The 18,434-nt window shown below is 38.9% G+C and overlaps 1 protein-coding gene across 3 annotated transcripts in view; it reads right to left on the bottom strand.

Annotated features, from left to right (window-relative positions):
* The window catches only part of DSC1 (desmocollin 1), a 28,338-nt gene extending 15,948 nt beyond the window's left edge, over nucleotides 1-12,390 (bottom strand). For all 3 annotated transcript variants that reach the window (XM_067290609.1, XM_067290606.1, XM_067290608.1), the window contains exons 1-8: nucleotides 12,328-12,390; nucleotides 9,459-9,543; nucleotides 7,056-7,258; nucleotides 6,469-6,588; nucleotides 4,875-5,030; nucleotides 3,535-3,679; nucleotides 2,122-2,288; nucleotides 554-688 (exon numbers count right to left, since the gene is read on the bottom strand). In XM_067290609.1, the coding sequence (XP_067146710.1) occupies nucleotides 554-688; nucleotides 2,122-2,288; nucleotides 3,535-3,679; nucleotides 4,875-5,030; nucleotides 6,469-6,588; nucleotides 7,056-7,258; nucleotides 9,459-9,543; nucleotides 12,328-12,375 (1,059 nt within the window). In that variant the 5' untranslated portion in view covers nucleotides 12,376-12,390. The remainder of the gene's footprint in view (nucleotides 1-553; nucleotides 689-2,121; nucleotides 2,289-3,534; nucleotides 3,680-4,874; nucleotides 5,031-6,468; nucleotides 6,589-7,055; nucleotides 7,259-9,458; nucleotides 9,544-12,327) is intronic.
* Between the last annotated feature and the right edge of the window lie 6,044 nt (nucleotides 12,391-18,434).

Genomic DNA, 18,434 nt, shown 5'->3' with positions numbered 1-18,434 from the left:
AAGACGCAATAAGCAAGGATTTAAAGCTGAGTTATAGCTATTGGTGAACAAGATGATGTTCAAATAGTATTTCTATATGGGGAAAAAAAAGTTGTAATAGCAAAGAAAACTGTGGTAAAAAATTGGTGCATCTCCTTCACTGACACTAACATATTTTCATATGCAACACAGAAGTAGCTAAAAGCTGATCATAGGCAATGAGGCTGTGGACATGCTTAGCAGTGAATCTTGCCTTACCTAAATATGGTTAAATTATTGGATTTCTAAGATTATGCACTGGAGCAGGAGTTGTGAATGAATCATATTAGCTTCCACCCAATAGTCGTAAGGTAAATGACTGAAAACACCTAATATACACCAAATGGGTCTAATTGTCAAACAACGGAGCAATCAAAATGGCAATCTCAAATGCTTATAAAAGAAGTCATATTGGCAGTAAGTATGTCAGGACATTAGGCTTCACATCTGAGGGACTGCTGTGGGGAGATTAGAAAGGGGATAAAAACCAGTCATTTCTTTACCTTTCACACACACACAATTTATGAAGACTTACTTGCATGTTTTTAAAAGATGGTGCATTGTCATTTGTATCTTCAATTGTAATGACAGCTGTTCCCGTAGTACACAAACCAAAAGGCTGACCTGCCATATCTCTTGCTTCAATTAATAAAGTATATTTGGATACCAGCTAAAAAAGAATAAAAACATACAGAAGTTTGACCTTTTAATTTTTTTTAATCACATAGTCACACACAAGAGTAGAACTAAATTCTTTACTCCCGTACCCCAACTCTGTTCTAAATTCAGCATTGTTACCTTCAAAATAAGACAATTTGGGGGCCTTTTACCTATAGGTCCAAAAGGAAAGTCAGTAAAATATTTTCAGTAGCTAAGCAGTACTGAATTCAGAATCTATTAGTGATGTGTAAGCCATGTCCTATATCAAATAAAGCTTTTCACAACATCAGACACCTTGGTTTTCCAACACCCTAAGTTTTGGAAGACATAATGGCACACCTTCATCTGCTATCCGCCTCCCTCCAGAGTCCTTTGCAGTAGGAAACTGTTCTTTGGGTTTCCAGCTGGTAAGATGCCTCACTTCATGGCTGCTTTTTGTTAAGTTTAACTTCCCCCCTGTCTTTTATTTCAGTGAGGAAGACCAGAAATGCTCCTGTGATCAGGTTTTGTTTGGGCTAAATGTGACAAGGCAAGGCCTGCCATTTGGCATGGTCTGGGCAGCAAGAGTCAGTGCTCTTATCAGTTCAAACAGGATCACTGATAAGCAGCCCACTTAAATCAAGAATTTGAGTCACAACAGCACAATACCTTCTTTAGCCTTAGTAATACCTGAACAACTGAAGGGAGGAAGGACAGAGGGGACACAAAAAGTGGGAGTTTGTGAATTAAGACATTAATTCTAGCTCTCAATCCCTGGAACTAACATTAGGTTACTTGGGTGGAGGAAAGAATTCTCCCGTTCTGCTTCAGACGTTTATCTTTACAAGATAGGTGGTGGACTCGTTTTTCAAGCTTTTCTTTCCTGGGTAGTCACTGTGATTGTTTCTGCAGTAGTCATGGTGATACTCAGCCACTGCACACTTCCCTTGCTAAAGCTAAGCAGTATACCTACACGTGCACAGTTTTGGGATACACCTCCACTGTGGATTTCCAGCATGAAGCAAAATAAGTAGTCCAGAACACAATTACTTTTAACCTAGAAAAAGCTGTGCACATAGCAGTGTTTCATTTCTAGGATAAGTGCCATATACCAGAAATTATTTTTAATTATGTATGCCTGTTATTTTTTCTAGTGTAAACAATTTAGCAAATGACATTACTCTTCCCCCCCAAAAAACAAGTGAAATAGAAACTTAAATCAACTCTGCTTTGAACCTTCTGTGCTTGAAAACTATTTGATAAACTGTTTGTGTTTTAATTTTAAGTTATGTTATATTACTCTTTAGGTCTTACATATTAGAGATACTTTTATTGAATACAGAATGGCTGATCACTTCAAGAAAAGTGAAATCCCTGTGCCAGGAATTCAGCATTAAGAAGCTATCTGTGAGCAGTAGATCAAAGAAGTGCAAGAAGCAGCTAAATGCTTCAGGTAAGAATCACCTCTCTGTCCAGCTGTGGTGATAATACAGTAATGACTCCTGTGTCACTATGTATACCAAATACTGGGGTTACCGGTGGAGTTTGTGACACAATGCGGTATTTCAATGTAGTATGTAGAGTATAAGGTTCATCTCTGTCATCTGCAACCATTTTTCCAACTATTATACCTGTGAACACAATACAGAGATTTTAAGTTCCAGAAAATCAGTAAATGATCAAAAATATTTGAAGAGGTATTTTTATTTTAGATACATGAAAATGGCTTTTCTGACAGTTAGTCCTAAATGAAAATAGTATTGAAAACATAGTACTGAAAATACAGCAATAGTGTAAAATTCTCTATTTTAATCCTCTGGCTGTTTTCCCCCCCCCCCTCCTTTTCAAACAAAACTGTAATTATTGCAGCTGCCAGATGCATAGAAAAGATAATCAACAGAAATATTAAAAGGTTAGATTTCAATTAGTATTTTTGGCAGCGACTTCTGAAAATCCCAAACACAGCTGAAAAGGAGTTGCCGGGGTGGGAGGGGGTGTTCAGTGATTTTTGACATGGTTCAAATTAAAATTCTATCTCTCAGGGACTGCTACTGTACTTCACCCCTGGCCCGATTAGTTTTGGAACAAAACTTCACTTAAAACCCATAACTCACCTGGTAAAAGGTGGAACAGCTCAGAGAATGAAATGTGACTGTTATTTTGGGGTGAACGTTAAGATATTTCCTTTTTTGGAAAACAAGTTAGACTTTCCTCACTGTACCCTAGTCTAGTAGATGAGGGAAAAGGGTAAACCAGGGCTTTTCCATTCCTTATTCTCTGGGTTCCACCTTTCTCCCTACCTGTCTTTGTCCCCGCTTCTGTCCTCTGTTACACAGACACATGAAGCCTGTAACTGGCAAATCTCCTCTTACAGGTCTGGGCAGAAGGAAGCCTTTTATGTATTGTTGTTACCTTTTTTCCACCGCAGGAAAAAGTCCTACCTTGTTTAATCAGTTTGGACACACTCTAAGTTTAATCAAAAGTGTTTTATTCCTTAGAATACTGCCAATTTAGTTGCTTAGGAAATGAATCTGTTAGAAGCTGCTGCTTTGTCAATCAAAACATTTTATGGAAACAGGGAATTTTGGATAAAATGAAAAAAAAAGTGTTTTGAAGTTCTTACACTATTTTAAGAATGCTGAGGCATCTCAGTTTTTGAAAACTTCTATTTACATAATATTTTTCACTATTATTGAGATGGAATTTTGAATTTCTAATGAATAAGAAATCTTGACATCCTCTTTGAAAATTCACCCTTTGCTGTAAAGAAATAGTCCTTAGGAAACTCTACTGAAACTGAGTAAATGAAAGGATTATACCTAGTCATACTCGTACATAACTGAACTGAACAATGCTTTCCATGTTCACTGTTCTTACCAGGTTTGGAATTTTCAGGGACACAAAACTCAAAAACATCCTGTGTAAAATATGGAGCATTATCATTATCATCCTCTATCCTGATTGTATGCACAAGTGGTACCTCTGGTGAATATCCATCAGGAGTGCTTGCAAAGCAAATGATCTGTAAGATAGAAATTCAGTAGCTCTTCACACCGAAACACCATGAAGTATTATTACACTTTTAATTCAATGGAGGAGTCAACAAAATGAAATACAGTGTGCCAAGCATATCCTTCTCAATGCCAGGAAGTACTCGCTAGGAATTAATCTAGCTCATGTCTGTCATAAGTCTTTTGCAGCTACTTGCACACATTTGTACTTTATCATTCAACCTGAAGGGAAAATCTGAGATCTCAAGTCATTGTTGGGACTCACTATCTTCTCTTTAAGTGACCTGTGTTTTTTTTCTTTGGGGCAAAATGCTAGACACATTTGGTAAGGAAACAGGCTATTTGGCCACATAGAAGGGGAAGTGACTGATATCTTATGACGACAGCAAAACCAAAAACTTTAACTGCTTCTCAACCTTTCCCCTTCCATTCTTCCCACTAAAAGTATTTGCATTATTTTCCATTTTTCCCCAACTCTGTCAAACAGCTTTTTTCAAGTGTCTCAAACACAGTATTAACAAATGTAGACGAAGTTACCTGAGCATTACCAAAGACTTTCTGTGTAATGATGTTTATATGCAAGCATGGCTATTTAGAACAAAAGCAAAAACAATGGAAGAACCATCTGCCCCTTGCAACGTAACCTAATAAAATGCAATAACAGGTGTTGCAAATTACCTGCCTAACTGTTTAGAAGCAACTATTTAGAAACAGTAGTTTACTCCCACTCACTGTTTTCTTATGCTTCTCAGCCACTAGAGAGAGCAGTGCACCCTGTTAAACACTAAAACCAAACAGCTTGAGAAAAGGAAGATCAAAAAACATAGCTGTTTGTCTGGAGTTTATCACGATTTTGTTTATATGCAGACTTTTTTAACCTTGCCCTGAAAAACTTTGGGATTACTTCAAACTCTTCCCCAAAGTGATACAAACCCAGTATTTCACTCCAGTTACATTGGAATTAGAATCTAATCAGTGAAAAGCAAAACCACGCTCAAGAGCTAGGTAACTAGTTATTTCCTTATGTCACTGATTTCACCTCTCCAATACCAAAACACCAGAGACCAAAACACCAAGGCAATCAGCATAGAGATCTGATTCCAGATCTTGTCTGCTCCCCATCTCCACTGTAACCCAACTTTGAAATATATGCATGACAGAAATAAAAGACATAAGTAATTATATATACACAGTTTAGGCCTGTACCTGAAAACTTGGATACTGTTCACGGTCTACTGCACGAGTGGCAAAGATATTTCCAGTTTCTCTCTCTATGTAGAACAAACCCTTTGGATCCTGATCAATTCCCGGTCCACTTGCAGAATAATAAATGGTATAGTTCTGAGCTGTGTCTGATTGGACCTATAAAGAACGAATTTTTAAGTCCAAGGAAAAACAGCAGCCTCATTCTAATATACTCTTCCCCATTTCATGATCACATTTACTAGAAGCAGGAACACTTCAAAAAAAAAAGAAAAAGATTTACTTCTAGTTCTTTAGCAGCTTAAACTTCACAGAGCAGAAGAATAGCTCATCTTGTGACTGCTTTCCTTTACAATGTGCGTGCGTGAGAAGAGGTAATTAATCCATTTCAAACTCAGAAGTGTTTAGTGCCACTGAACAATTAAAGAAATAAGAATGTGCATGAAAAAGATACATTTAATTTTGAAATGTAATCTTTCTAGAATGCTGCATGTATCAAGGCACATTCAGGTACAGATGGCTTATTATTTCTGTCTCTGTTTAAGAGATTTTTTTTGACGCACTCAGAGTTTGAGCTTGGTTGAGAACGTGGTTTGTAACCTAGTGAGGAAAAGCAAAACAAATGAAAAGATAAATGAAGCAATCTATAATATAGTCCAGGGATATGCCAGTTCAGATTGTCTCTTTGCATCTCATTACAAGCACCGAGAAGGTAGCATTAGCAGTTATGTATTTATACACCTCCCCCCCCAAATACTTTCCTTACCTACTGATTGTCAGAAGTTAGGAAAATAAGATTAGTAGGAGAATGATTACTCTGTACAGACTCTGTTATTACACTTGTCTCCACACATCTTCTACTAGCCACTCTGTAATCTAGTGAAGGCTAGATGGATCTATGATAAATTTAGTTCTTGTATTTCTCTTTCACACCTACTTATTTTCTTACATAGAGTATTTTTCCTAATAATATACTCAGTCTTAATATGACAGGTTTACACGTTAAGATCCAGAAAGGACGCAGACACGTAGATAAGATCTACCCCCCGCCCCCTAGTCTACAAAAATTTTTTCTAGACAACACTTTGGGTTGTTTTGTTGTTGTTGCTTTGAATTATGACCTTCATTGAATTGCAGGCCAAAGAGCTCTCTCTTGTCATAGTATGTCTCTCTTTTTACAGCTCTTGACCATCATCCAAACTACCATGAGCATGTTACTTCTGCTACAAGATCACAAGAGGGACACTGAACAGGACAGAATGAGACAGAGGTATGAAAGGAGGAATGGCATCAGTGGAGGATTCAAGAACGGTCACTTCTGTTCTTCCAACTGCCTCAGATTTCCTCTACAAAGTTTGGGAAGACAGTTTTAGTGCAAATGAATATGAGATATTCTTTTTTCCTTGAAAAACAAACAAACAAACAAACTTTGCCAAAAAATAGTTTTGGTGAGTTTACAATTTCTTTGCTAATGAAGAGTTTTCATTTTCTTGATAAAACATATGTCTGAACCCATAAATAGCAACTTAGATTTTATTACACAGGTCACATAGGAAGACAGTTTGTGCCATAAAATTAGGATCTGTATAAAATATACCTGCTGGATTTGTAGCGGAAAAGGTCCAAGCGAGTTCTCTATCATAACAGATGGAATAGGACCCCACCTTCTTTTGGTTCGCTTGAGAACTGTATCTCTAGCATGCCTTGTCTTCTGTGTCTGGAGATAGAATATAAAAAAATAGATAAGAATCAACCTATATATTCTTAACTGTGTATATTCTTGCTTAATTACTGCTCCTCTTTTTCCATCTTCTTTTTTCCTTTCTCCGGTTTTCCCACTGACCACTTGTTTTTCACGATCTTCATTTCCGATTACATCTGTCATAGGATCTTTAAAAGTTTTTTCATTCATTGTAATGCTTCCTCGCCAATAAAATCTGCCTTCATGCATCAAACACTGCTTTTAAGATTCTTGACATTCCTGGTTAAGCTCCTTGTTAGCATCTTCTATTTCAGACAGGAAGTCTAATGACTTAACCCACACAGTAATCAAGCATCACTAAATAAAAATATATTCTACAACAGAGTGCTGTGCCTGATTATTTGAAGCTAGTTATCCAACACGAAGTGTATTCTTTAAGACAGTATCCAAATAAATAAGGTATCTTGAAATTAGAAGCTTACCTTTTCTTCATCTGCCACCAAGTTAACGTGTATTTTCTTTTCTACGTGTTCTTGAATATCTTTAAGTAATATGGTAAAAGTCTTTTTCTCAGAAGACAAAGAAACAACAGATGTTGTATATACGGAACCATCTTCTAGAATTTTGAAGACTGGATCACTGGAACTGATCAATTCTGCAGACTGAAGGCACTCTTTCAAATTAACTGTAAGAAAAAATATTCAGACAATAATTCAAATGGTGAAACAATAACATCCAAGAAAGAGCCCTCACAAAATTGAAAATCATTTCCCTAAATAAAACTTAAACTGATACTTACTGACGCACAGAGTCTTTAAGAATTTGGTCATTTTATATTTAAGCATCACAGATATAGATTCTAGAACTCATTTATGCTCCCAGATTTGACCAAGTTTACATTAATTTCCACTGTTGTGTACATAAAGGCTGCTTCCCAAAGGATACAGGTCCTTCATGCGCATCTTTGAAAAAGACACTATTATACTGGAGATATTCTTGAAGTATCAGACATGAACTAACACGTTTAAATGTAAAAAAACATCATAGACACATGCATTATAGGACCAGGAGATATTACATTTATCTTGTGCTCCATGGCCCACAAAAACAGTGAAGATGATTAATTAATGGAAATTCCCACAGAGATATTACGTCTTGGAAGTTTTGCCCTCAGGAAGAAAGCACTGACTGATTCTATGTGTAGAAGTCCTGGGACGACAAAATTATAAGGCAGACTGATGGGAGAGACCAACTCTGGAACAAACGACTGACAATTTTTTAATATGTACATAATAGAATCCCATGCAGTTGACAGGGCATACAGGTAAGCTCAGCATGCTTCTCAAGTGTTTTTACTGTATTTCCTGTCACTTGTGGCTAAAATAAACATCAATGAACTTTACTCAAACTGTTTCATCAGTAAGTAATTCTGCACTACGACTGGAGAAAAGGCAAAATCAGGATAATCATAATGATGAACTGCAATAGGACCACAGCCCTAAGCAGAATGATTTGCCACCCTGAAAAAGACAAAGGTCAGAAACCTAAACGCTGGATAATGGATCTTTGCAGAGGACATGGAGGTGTCACAGTGTGATGTTGTCAAAACCTGATCTTTTTTTTTTCCTTAATACATTACAAAATCAAATAGCATGTTTTAATGAAAAAGTTATAAAATAAAAATTATTATGTACTAGTATGCTTCAATAATCCTTCAATGATATATTGGATGGCCTTCACAAAAGCCAATGGCAAAAATTCCAAAGACTTGAGTAGATTCAAAATTTCACTTCATATATGCAGATGATATTTTTGATAAAACAAATTTCATTCGTCTTTTAAGAGTATAAGAACAGATGGGAAGCACTATTTTAAAAATTACCACCTTCTGCCCCTTTTTAAGTCCTCCTTTTTACTGCTCAATTAAACATCTCATAGACTTTCCAGAACACTGCAACAGTGACTTCTTTGTCAACCTTTACAGAGACAACTTAGTATTGAACAGAATTATCATCTCTTCACTTAAAGAAGTCTGAGTGCTGTACATTACAGCACTGCATTTCCAAAAATACCAGAATAAAGATTTGGGGTTTGATGGTTATTTGGATTAGGACTGCAGATTTGCCACAACTCCTCTGTTGTCCTGGGACTGGTATAAAGCATCTCTGATCCCTTAAATTCAGTCTCAGGCAGCACAGACCTCTGTAGCAGCTCCAGCGCCACACCTTAAAAACTGCCTTTCAAAGGCTGGTCTGAGAAAAAAGGAGAGAGATGTTTTCCAGTCTCTCCCATTCCTCTCGGTCCCCTACAAACTCCCCTAAATGGCGACAGTGCGTCCCGCAGGACGGAGCACTCCCTGCACTGGCTGTACGTGCGGGACGCCTTTGCAGCTTGTCCCCGCAGGACAGCTGAGAAGTCACATCCGTATTTCACGCCGGTCATAGAGCAGTAGCTTCTGGGTGCTTTGGCTGTGTGGGTTTTGTTTTCCTTCTTCCTTTTCCATTATCCAAAAGACTTACTGACTTCTTCATAGGACTTTGTGGGTTCTGGGTGCACTTTTGAATATTAAGCCGCTTATCTGAATACTCATCCCTAGACTCCAGACTTTGAAAATGTTAACCTGATCTCTGTCATTCTAGTTTTAAAATACGTGCTGAAAGCTGGCAATGGTTGTTCATGCAAAAATGAAATGGACGCACAAAGCCAGTGTTCAAATCTGTAACAAATACAGGGCGTATCCTTCATAAAAAGGTTGATCCAGCTGTTTAACTGGCTGTCCAGTCACCCATACATTCCATATAAAAAAAAGAAAGAAAGAAAGAGTCTCCATCTCCAGAAAAGGTGAAATGGTGTATCGTTAAGATGGGCATCTTGCAGTTTCTCACCTCTGCCAACTAATGTGCCAGCCTCTAGTTCAGATGGAACGTGAAAAATTACTTTCTTGCAAGCTTCACAGCACAAACTCAATACCTAGAAAACAAATTTAAAAAATAAGGGAAAAAATACGTGTTATTTTGACTTTAATAATTACAGTTGCTGCAGCTGCTTTTATTTTTATTTATTTATTTATTTATTTATTTTTTAAACACAAGCCAGTGAAAAGGTCCGGAAAGCACTCTTTAGCTAAAAAGACAGGAAATATGCAGCAGAGCATACAAAGCTTCAGACTGGAAGCAAGTTCCGACTACTGCTCCTGGATCTGCCCATGGCTTGTGGGTTTTTCTAAGCTCATGGCATCAACATCAACAGCAAAAGTTCCTTGCGACTAGAAGATTTCACCTACACTATTACTTTTCTGTACTTGGAAATACGAAAACCAGCTTCATCGTACACTTCCTCTAATAGCATTCTTGGTCGTATGAAGTTCAAGGGCTCTAAGTATTAAGATTCAACTCTTCATAACTTAGTTTAATGGAATTGCAGTGATACATAACATGAAAAGGACAAGTGTCTCATTAAAACCACATGACGACACTTGCACTTGCATATCACTTTGCATCTTCAAAATACATTCTCAACAAACTAGTTAAATCTAGCTTCAGCAATTAGATATGACTAAAATAAAACATTGTGTATGACAGCAGTCCACTCCAATATAACCAGTTACAAAATGGGGCCCTCCTCAAAATTCAAATGATGCATGAACTGAGTAGCAGATAACCAGATCTTTTTTTACAAAAACAAGCATCTGGAGGTACAAAGATATTATTCAGCATAAAGTAATTTAGTCCCGACCTCAAACTGTATACATCTTGCCTAGTTTTTATCCATATGTTTAAAACTGAAATCCAAAAATTACACAGCCAATTAAACCAAGAAATAGAGCAATTTAAATAAATGTATTCATGCTTTTAAATACATTTATTCTTTCAGGATGAAAGTCTAGCAAAAAGGAAAGTCATCTTCATTTTGCACATATCTTTAGGATTAAAGTTATAAAGAAATAAATAGTTAATGGAAATGCTGAAAGTGATTTGCGATGAAAGAATTAAGAAAATATTTAAATAAATATACTTTTAAAATATTTAAGAAGTTAACAACCTTTAGAAAATCTACAATCAGCTAAAAAAATTAATTTGAAATGTGAAATGCAGTCACTGCATTAAAACAATTAAAATGCTATGTCTGCATCATAAAAGCTGTTGTTTCTTACGTGTACACAGATATGAAAATATGTATACATAAAACACCCTTTTTAACATCCTTTCTTATGTCTTAATATAATTGACACTCTTCTTATTAAGAGATATTTAATAAAATACTCTTTCCTGAAAGATGGTATATTAATTTCTAAATAATTAAAATCGCATAATCTTATTACATTGTTCTAAAATATTTTCAGAATAAATGACATTTTGAAATATTGATACTACGCTAGTCTGATGTATGAAGAGCTATTGAAGAGTTAAACAAATTTAAAGGGTAGTTACCCATGAATATAAAGATATGTCACACAAAAATAACTTGCTATGTCCTTTCACTTTATACAAAGGCACTTCAGCAGCTTGTTGTTGTTGTTGTTGCTGTTGTTACTAGCAAGGGGAATTTCTTCTTTTTTAATTAAGTGAATGAGTAAATTCAGCTTGGGTTTCTTTGGGTTTTATTATGAATATCCTGACAAAGGGAGGCACTCATAGTATGTCTGAAATAGTAACACTCTCATTAAAATGTACATATCTAATGAATATAAAAACAATAAATTCATGCTTCAACACTATTGAGTATTTTTCTTCCAGGCTCAAACTATCATCTGCCCTCTTTCTGTGAATGTAATGATAATGGGGAAGAGAGGCGTAAGAAACAAAAGACAGATTACTTTCACTCATCCACTAAAAAAAAAGAGAGAACTCCCCCACTCTCCCCGATAATGGATTTTGTGTAGCTGATAATTATATACAAATATAAATATAGTAAATGCACAGCAATGAAAATCGTTGAATTTGTTCAACACACTAACGCTAACCCTTTCAGAGGAGCTTACCACACTCCACTCCACGCACACAACCCTTCCCATGGAACAGGGACAATCGTGGAGGCAAAAGATAAGGTGAAGTGCATTTCATTTTTTCAAATGAATAACCAAAAGTGGCATTTACAATGGTAGCATATATCCTCCCGTTCTTAATCTCACAGTACAGTCTAAAAACTAACCTAAAATTAGCCCCCTCCAAATAACCTAAACACTAATCAACTTGGTCTTTTCGCCTAAGCCATCTCCAGGTCACTTCCAACCCTAACAGCTGCTGTATTCTGACATGGGTTAATGGCATTTCCACGCCGGGGATGCGCTCTTCTTCACACGCAGGCCCCGGACATTCCTTTCAGGTTTTGTTACTATTAACCCGTCTTTCAGCCACTCCTGCGCTTTCAGGTCGGAGCAGCCCAAACGCAGCCCTGGCCTCAGCGCGCAGGAGAGCACCCCTCACTGCGCTGGGAGCGGACGCTTGCGGGGCAAAAAGCTAATAAGGAGGTAGACGTCAACCCTCCCCCCCCCCCAAAAAAAAAAAAACCCTTCTCCTCTGGGCTGAGCACCGCGGTTAACAACAAAATCACAGCGTGCATGAGAAACGCCGCGGCGGAGACGGCGCCCCTCGCCGCCCTCCCTGCGGAGGGCCGCGCTGAGCGGGCTCGGCGGTCGCGCACCGCCGGCAGCGGCCAGCCCGTTCCGCGCTGCTCCGCACTGCTCCGCGCACCGCCGCCCCGGCCCCCCGCGCCGCGGAGCCCCCTCACCCGCTCGCTCGCTCGCTCACTCACCAGGAGGCCGAGGAAGAGGCGCGGGGCGCGGGGGGCTGCGGGGGCCATGGTGCGCGGGGCTGCGCGGGGCTGCGCGGGAGGGGGGGAGCCGCCGTCGTTGCTGCCGCGGCGAGCGAGTGCGCGGTGGCGGTGCCGAAAGAGGCGGAGGTTGCGTGTCTCCGCTTAACTCCGTCTCCCTGTGTCCCCTCCCGTCTGCCAGGGAGGCGGCCGATGGGGAGGGTGGGACCGGGCGCAGCAGCGGGGACTTTAATTGCTTTTTTTTTTTTTGGGGGGGGGGTAATACTTGTCCCGGGAACGGCGGTAGCACACCCCGCCCTCCCTCCCCTCCCTGCCGTCCCACCTTCCCGGAGCGGCCGAGGCGCTTTTATTCCCCTCCCCTCGGTGCCGCGCGGCTCCCCCGCCCCGTCCCGTCCCGCCCCGCCGCGGCGTGGCGCGGCCCTGGGTGTGCGCGGCGGGCGCGGAGACGCGCCCGTCAAGGCGCTGCCTTGCGCGGCCGCGGAGCCCTCCTTCCGCGGCCCGCAGCCTTTGCTCATCCCGCGGGGCGCGCTGCGCCCGCGCTCCGCGGCGCGCACGGGGCGCCCTTCGCGGCGGGGCGGCGAGCGCGCAAGCCCCGCGCCCTGCCGGCCGTGAGGCACGAGGGGAGAATCGCCGGACCGGTTTGAGGATTACGAGGCAGTGATACAAGGGCGAAACCTTCTGCTTTCCAGCCAAATTTCTGGGTTGGGCTCTGTGTGTGCTTTTTTTTTTTTTTTTTTTTTTTTGGTTCGGAGCGCCCGCACTCGCCTTTTCCAGCCGTGTCCTCGCCGCTGCGTCTTTCAAAGTGGCTTTTGATAAAAATGAACCCAGAAGTGGGGTCCTGCACAGGCGAGCTGGGCTTTCAGAGGAAGTACCCTGCACTTTGAGGCTCCTGGGCCTAAACTGGACGTTGTGTTTATGTTGCAAGCTAGTAGATACGGTTTTTCTCTCTTTCCTTCAAACAAGGGAATTATTACTGATGTTTACATGTAACTTTTTTATTTGCCCGTTGTAAAGCACTGCAAAAAGGAGATCAAGTAGATTGATAGATATGTTTTAATAATTGGTTACATTCAAGTGCACAATTAAGCAAAAATTCAAAATAAGCCTTGCAGGCATCTTACAGTTTCTCACCTTTAAGCTAAATAAGGAGTCAGATCAGTGACCTGGTTGTCAGCTCAATGTCATTTGGAAGCAGTCATTTATTCTTTGATGTCACCTGTATTGTAGGTGGCAAAAGATGGGGAGGGAAGTAACCATCAAGCTGTTATGGTGGGACATTTGCACATTCGGGTGGTTAGCTGACATTAGGAACAGTGTACAGATGGATGAAACTGTGGCTGTATTCCCCCTGTTCATGTACTGTACCACCGGCATTTGCCCTATGGATTCTGTACTGACCTGGTTACAAGTAAGATTGCATCCCCCTGGGAACATGCAGAAAGTGAGAGGTGGATTGCAAAAGGTGGGTATTAGAGCACTGTGATGACCTATAAGTGGCTATAAGAGCACAACGATAACCTACATAACACGTTCATGACAGTCTCGCCTGTATTTATGCTGGTGCGTGCCACAGTACCACCCAGCATGTTTATATTGCAGGCTGGCTCTGCTAGTGGTTGTAGCACACACATACAGCATTGCACTGGGCTCTATTATACAGACTGTGCTGGAGCAGAAGAAATACGGCTGCAATGTTTTTTTTTTTTGATTGAACTGATAAGGCCTGATTTGTCTGAAGAAGCGGCCTTCTGTCTGTGGCCTTCAGTTAGCTTTACCAAGCCTGTCCGTCCTCAGTTGCTTCATGTAAGCACACTCTGAGAGTTGCAAAGCTGCCTGCGATCCAGTGAGAGCTGTATCCAGCTCTGGGCTTTTCTGTAGTGGTTCTTGAAGATAGGTAGGAATCACTGGTCCATCAAGACTGCAAAGCATTTTAATTCATTATGTTCCATTCAAGTAATTGTGGACATAATAAAAAAGAATGAGTTTGTCTGAACCTACATTTCCAAGTGTAATAATCCAGAATACTAACCTGATCAGAAATTGATTTTCAAGCTTTTGAATTTCTTGTTTAGTGTCAGTGTATTTGGACAAACCCATATCTATCAGAATAGATACCTAGAGTTGGATGACCAGAGGTGGGCCTTTGGGTCTGAAATAGCATGGCCATTCTTACGTTCCTGTGCTTCCACAAGTTTCTCCTAGATCAGGAGCCTTGCTTCAAGTCAATAACATAACAAAATTGCCCTGCTGTTGAAAAGTCTGGTTGGAAATCCTGCTTGAATGAGGAAATGCCTTTTTTCTCAGCACTTTCTAGAGTCATTCACACCTTTTTCATTTCCAGGAAGCATTTCTGCACAAGAGGTATTATATGAAATTGGGTGGGCCTGTCTGCAAGTAGAATTGTATTGTGTAACTACAGTAAATCCCTGCCTCATTTGCTATATATCCATGAGCTTATAAACATATTGCAAGGCTTTTGTTTTAACATAAGAAATCTTACATAGTTGGAGTTCTGAATTATCTTTCTTACGTTGCAACATTTTTGACCATGGATATGCATGGAAATGCTTATAAAGTTCCTATGAGTGTATTCTAGGGCTAGAGGCAAAGGACAAGAATGTGAAGGGAAAAGTAATCCTTTGTTTTATGCTACCTTGGACACAGAGGCCCTACAAATGTCCACGACAGGATCACATTACTGCAGGATGAATCCTCCAACAGTGTTAAGCCAGGCTTTAGCACATTGATAGCATAATGCATCATAGACTTGGAAAAAAAGGATGTGACTTGTACTTTGGTTACCTTAGAGGCGCCTTAGGGTGTGAGGATTATTAAAGGGCAGACTTAGTAGGCATATGGATACATAAGAAATATTGGAGAATAATTAACATGACTTTTGTAGATGGAAGTTATGCCTCACAAATCTACAGGAATTCAATTAGCATATTGCTGAGCATATTACCTAATCAGTGTTAGGTATTCTAAAAAGTTTGATAAAATGCATCACCAAAAAAGTTCTAGTGAAACTAGAATAGGAGGAATGGTCTTATTGCAATCTGTCTCTCTCTATATATATATTTAATGGTGAAAAAAGAGAGTTAAGGAAGTTCCTGAAATAGGGAAAGGTTGTCAGCAGATTCTAGTTTGTGCTGGAACCTGAACTGTTCCATGTATTCATAAATGACTTGGAAAAGGAGATTAATAGTGTTATGATAACAGTAGCATATTAGTCATATTAATGACAGCAAAATCTAAGGCTGACTGCATAATGTTACAAAAAAATATTACAACATAGACCTAATGAATAATAAATTGACAACTGACATTTTAAATTAAGAAGATCATTGAAAAAATTAACTAAAGCAGTAAGAACAGAATGACAGGCTCTAGCCTAGCCACTACCTCTCTCAGAATAGATTTTGGGTAGTTCTCTGAAGACATCATGAGCTTAGTGTCCAATGGCAATCAAAGGGAAATACAACTGCAGCAGTTGTTTGGAAAGATATAAAGAACACAACAGAAACATCTTTATGTTCTTGTGTATAGTCTCTGTAACTACCGGTGCCTTCGTATATTGAAACCTGTTAGCAGTTCTTGTCATCCATTTCATGAAGAGTAACTAGAGCTGGAAAAGGTACAAAGGAACAAGACATGATTGGAGTTATGAAGACTAAATAGAACAGGATTCTTCAGCTTGGAAAAGAGAGCTAGGCATGATGTGATAGCAGTTTATGAAATAGGTAACAACATAGAGAAGATGAATTGGGAAGGACTGCTAACCATTTTGCACAGTCCGAGTAGCAAGTCAATGAGACTTAGCAATGAGATAGCTATTAAAAACAGTGCCACCTTTGATTCAGAAAATCTTAAAATGCTTTTTGTTGGAAGCTGGGAGGGTATATGGCAGGAAGGATCATTCCATATGTTCTGTTTCCTACTCTCTTCCCGAAGTATTGGCCATTTTCTGTTGCTGAAGTCAGCAGACTATTGGGCCGGAAAAACAAACTAGTTCTTCTCTTAGACAGCTTAGAATACTTTCCCCTGGCTGTGTCAGACTCCTCCAGATATGTCAAGCAATATAACACTGACTAAAGATGGGGAAAATGCAGAGACCACTTTGCCTTTCTCAGCTGGATGGTGTATTTTGCTTGCAGAGTAACCAAGGACCTGCAGCCAGATGTTTATGTTGGAAGTATCCCTGGATGGGAAACTGGCTTCCTCGGTGGGCCACGAGAAGCCTCAGAAGATAGAGGTCTGGCACTTGTTTTGGTCAAATGTTTCTGTTGTTGTCAATAGTTAATAAAATGTGATAAATGTTCTTAATTTAGGTCAGGTATGCTAATAACCTTAAGAGTGCCTGAACAATGAACAACAATGACCCTAACTAAGAAACTAATTACCCTCCAAACGTTGGCTTTCTTAATCATCAAAGAAGATACTCATCTTCTCAGAGCTCTGTAAAGCTCATCTTTAATTTAGGGAATAATTATTATCAGTGGTCTAAAGCTTTGCACATTACTCATTCCCACATGAGGTCTGGATTGAACAAGACTTTGAATTGACAATACAGTCCCATGCTTTTTCACTTTTCTTTTTCTTGTAAGAAAATGCAAGCATACTCTGAAAGTTTAGATGAAATTTCCTATTTTGAAATTGCTTTCATTTAAACATTAACCTAAATTTTAAGTTATATCAGTTGTACATCTCGATAAAACAAAATATACCACCTGTATTTAAACTAACTTTTCTTGTTTGCACTTAGTAATTCCCATCATTATTCATATATGAAAACCACTATTTGCCTAACAAAAGGTGCACTTTTCATGATATGAGTATACCTGTTGTGATAGCAAATCTTGATTTTTCACCTGTTTTTTTTTGGAACAGGAAAATAATTGGATATATTATTGTGCTATTTCATACAAATGTTAGATAATTTCTGTCATTGCCATTTAAATATATGTACCTCAAGATCTTTATATAAAAAGGTCTTTGTATAAATTGATAAATTTTATTAAATAATTTTAGTTTTAATAAATATCAGATAAAAAGATAATGTATATTTAAATTAAGTTGAAATAATTTATTTAAAATGGTAAATCAAACATAGCACAGATTTACCAACCCAACTGCTGCTTGAAACAACAACTTGTTAGGTTTATAAAATATTCTAGTAGAAGAGAAAAAATACACTTTGTTTGCACAACAGCTGCAGTAAGAGTCAAAATTTATCTTGTAAATAAGAAATTTAGTGCATCTTTTTTGTGTGGTTAACAAGTCACCTCTCAATGCTACTTCCTCCTGTTTTTCCAGATATAAGAAATGACAGAGAGAAAGATTAATTTAGGTGGCACAATATGGACAGTCAGAGACTAGTTGGACAATGGACTATGGATGGACAAAGACTAAGATGGTTATGATAAGAACTAATGATATTTATAACCAACTAATCTTCACTATTTCTAAAGTATAAGGGTTTTGTTTGTTTGTTTGTTTGTTTGTTTGTTTGTTTTCCCCCCGGAACCATTAGTACTCTGTACTGAATTATGAGAAAAAAACAAAAACAGCTTTTAAAGCAGAAATACCTCACTTTAAAAGTTTTTATTGTTTCTCAGAAAGTGTTATCTCAGTGCTCGGGGCATCCCAAAAGCAAGCAGAATATTAAACATTATTAGGAAAGGAAGAGAGAAAACAAAATAGAAAACACAACCATGCCACTGTATAAATCCATGTATTTGCTCTACTTTGAAAAGTGTGTGCTGGTCAATCCTCTCAGAAAAACACCTGCTAGAGGCAGAGAAGTTATCAAGAACGGCAATAAAATTGAATGGTTTTCATATAACAAAACTAAATGTAGTAGCTGCAATGAGAGCGTGGATGGAATGTCGGAGATGTGATGAAAAGGACTAAACTGGACATATGCAAAATAACAAATGACATACGAGAAAAACAGGGAATCTTCCTAAGCTGAGAATTTAGACGGCATCTAATGAAATGATCGGGCAATAGTGATAAAACAAACAAAAGCAATTTATTTTTTGCAACTCAGTACTGTGAGATATTATGGAGGCCAAAAGCATAAATATGCT

This window comes from Apteryx mantelli, chromosome 2 (assembly GCF_036417845.1).
Source record: "Apteryx mantelli isolate bAptMan1 chromosome 2, bAptMan1.hap1, whole genome shotgun sequence".
In the NCBI taxonomy this organism is placed as follows: domain Eukaryota; kingdom Metazoa; phylum Chordata; class Aves; order Apterygiformes; family Apterygidae; genus Apteryx; species Apteryx mantelli.
The sequence above is the reverse complement of the archived record's forward strand: the minus strand, read 5'-3'. Positions and strand labels throughout refer to the sequence as shown.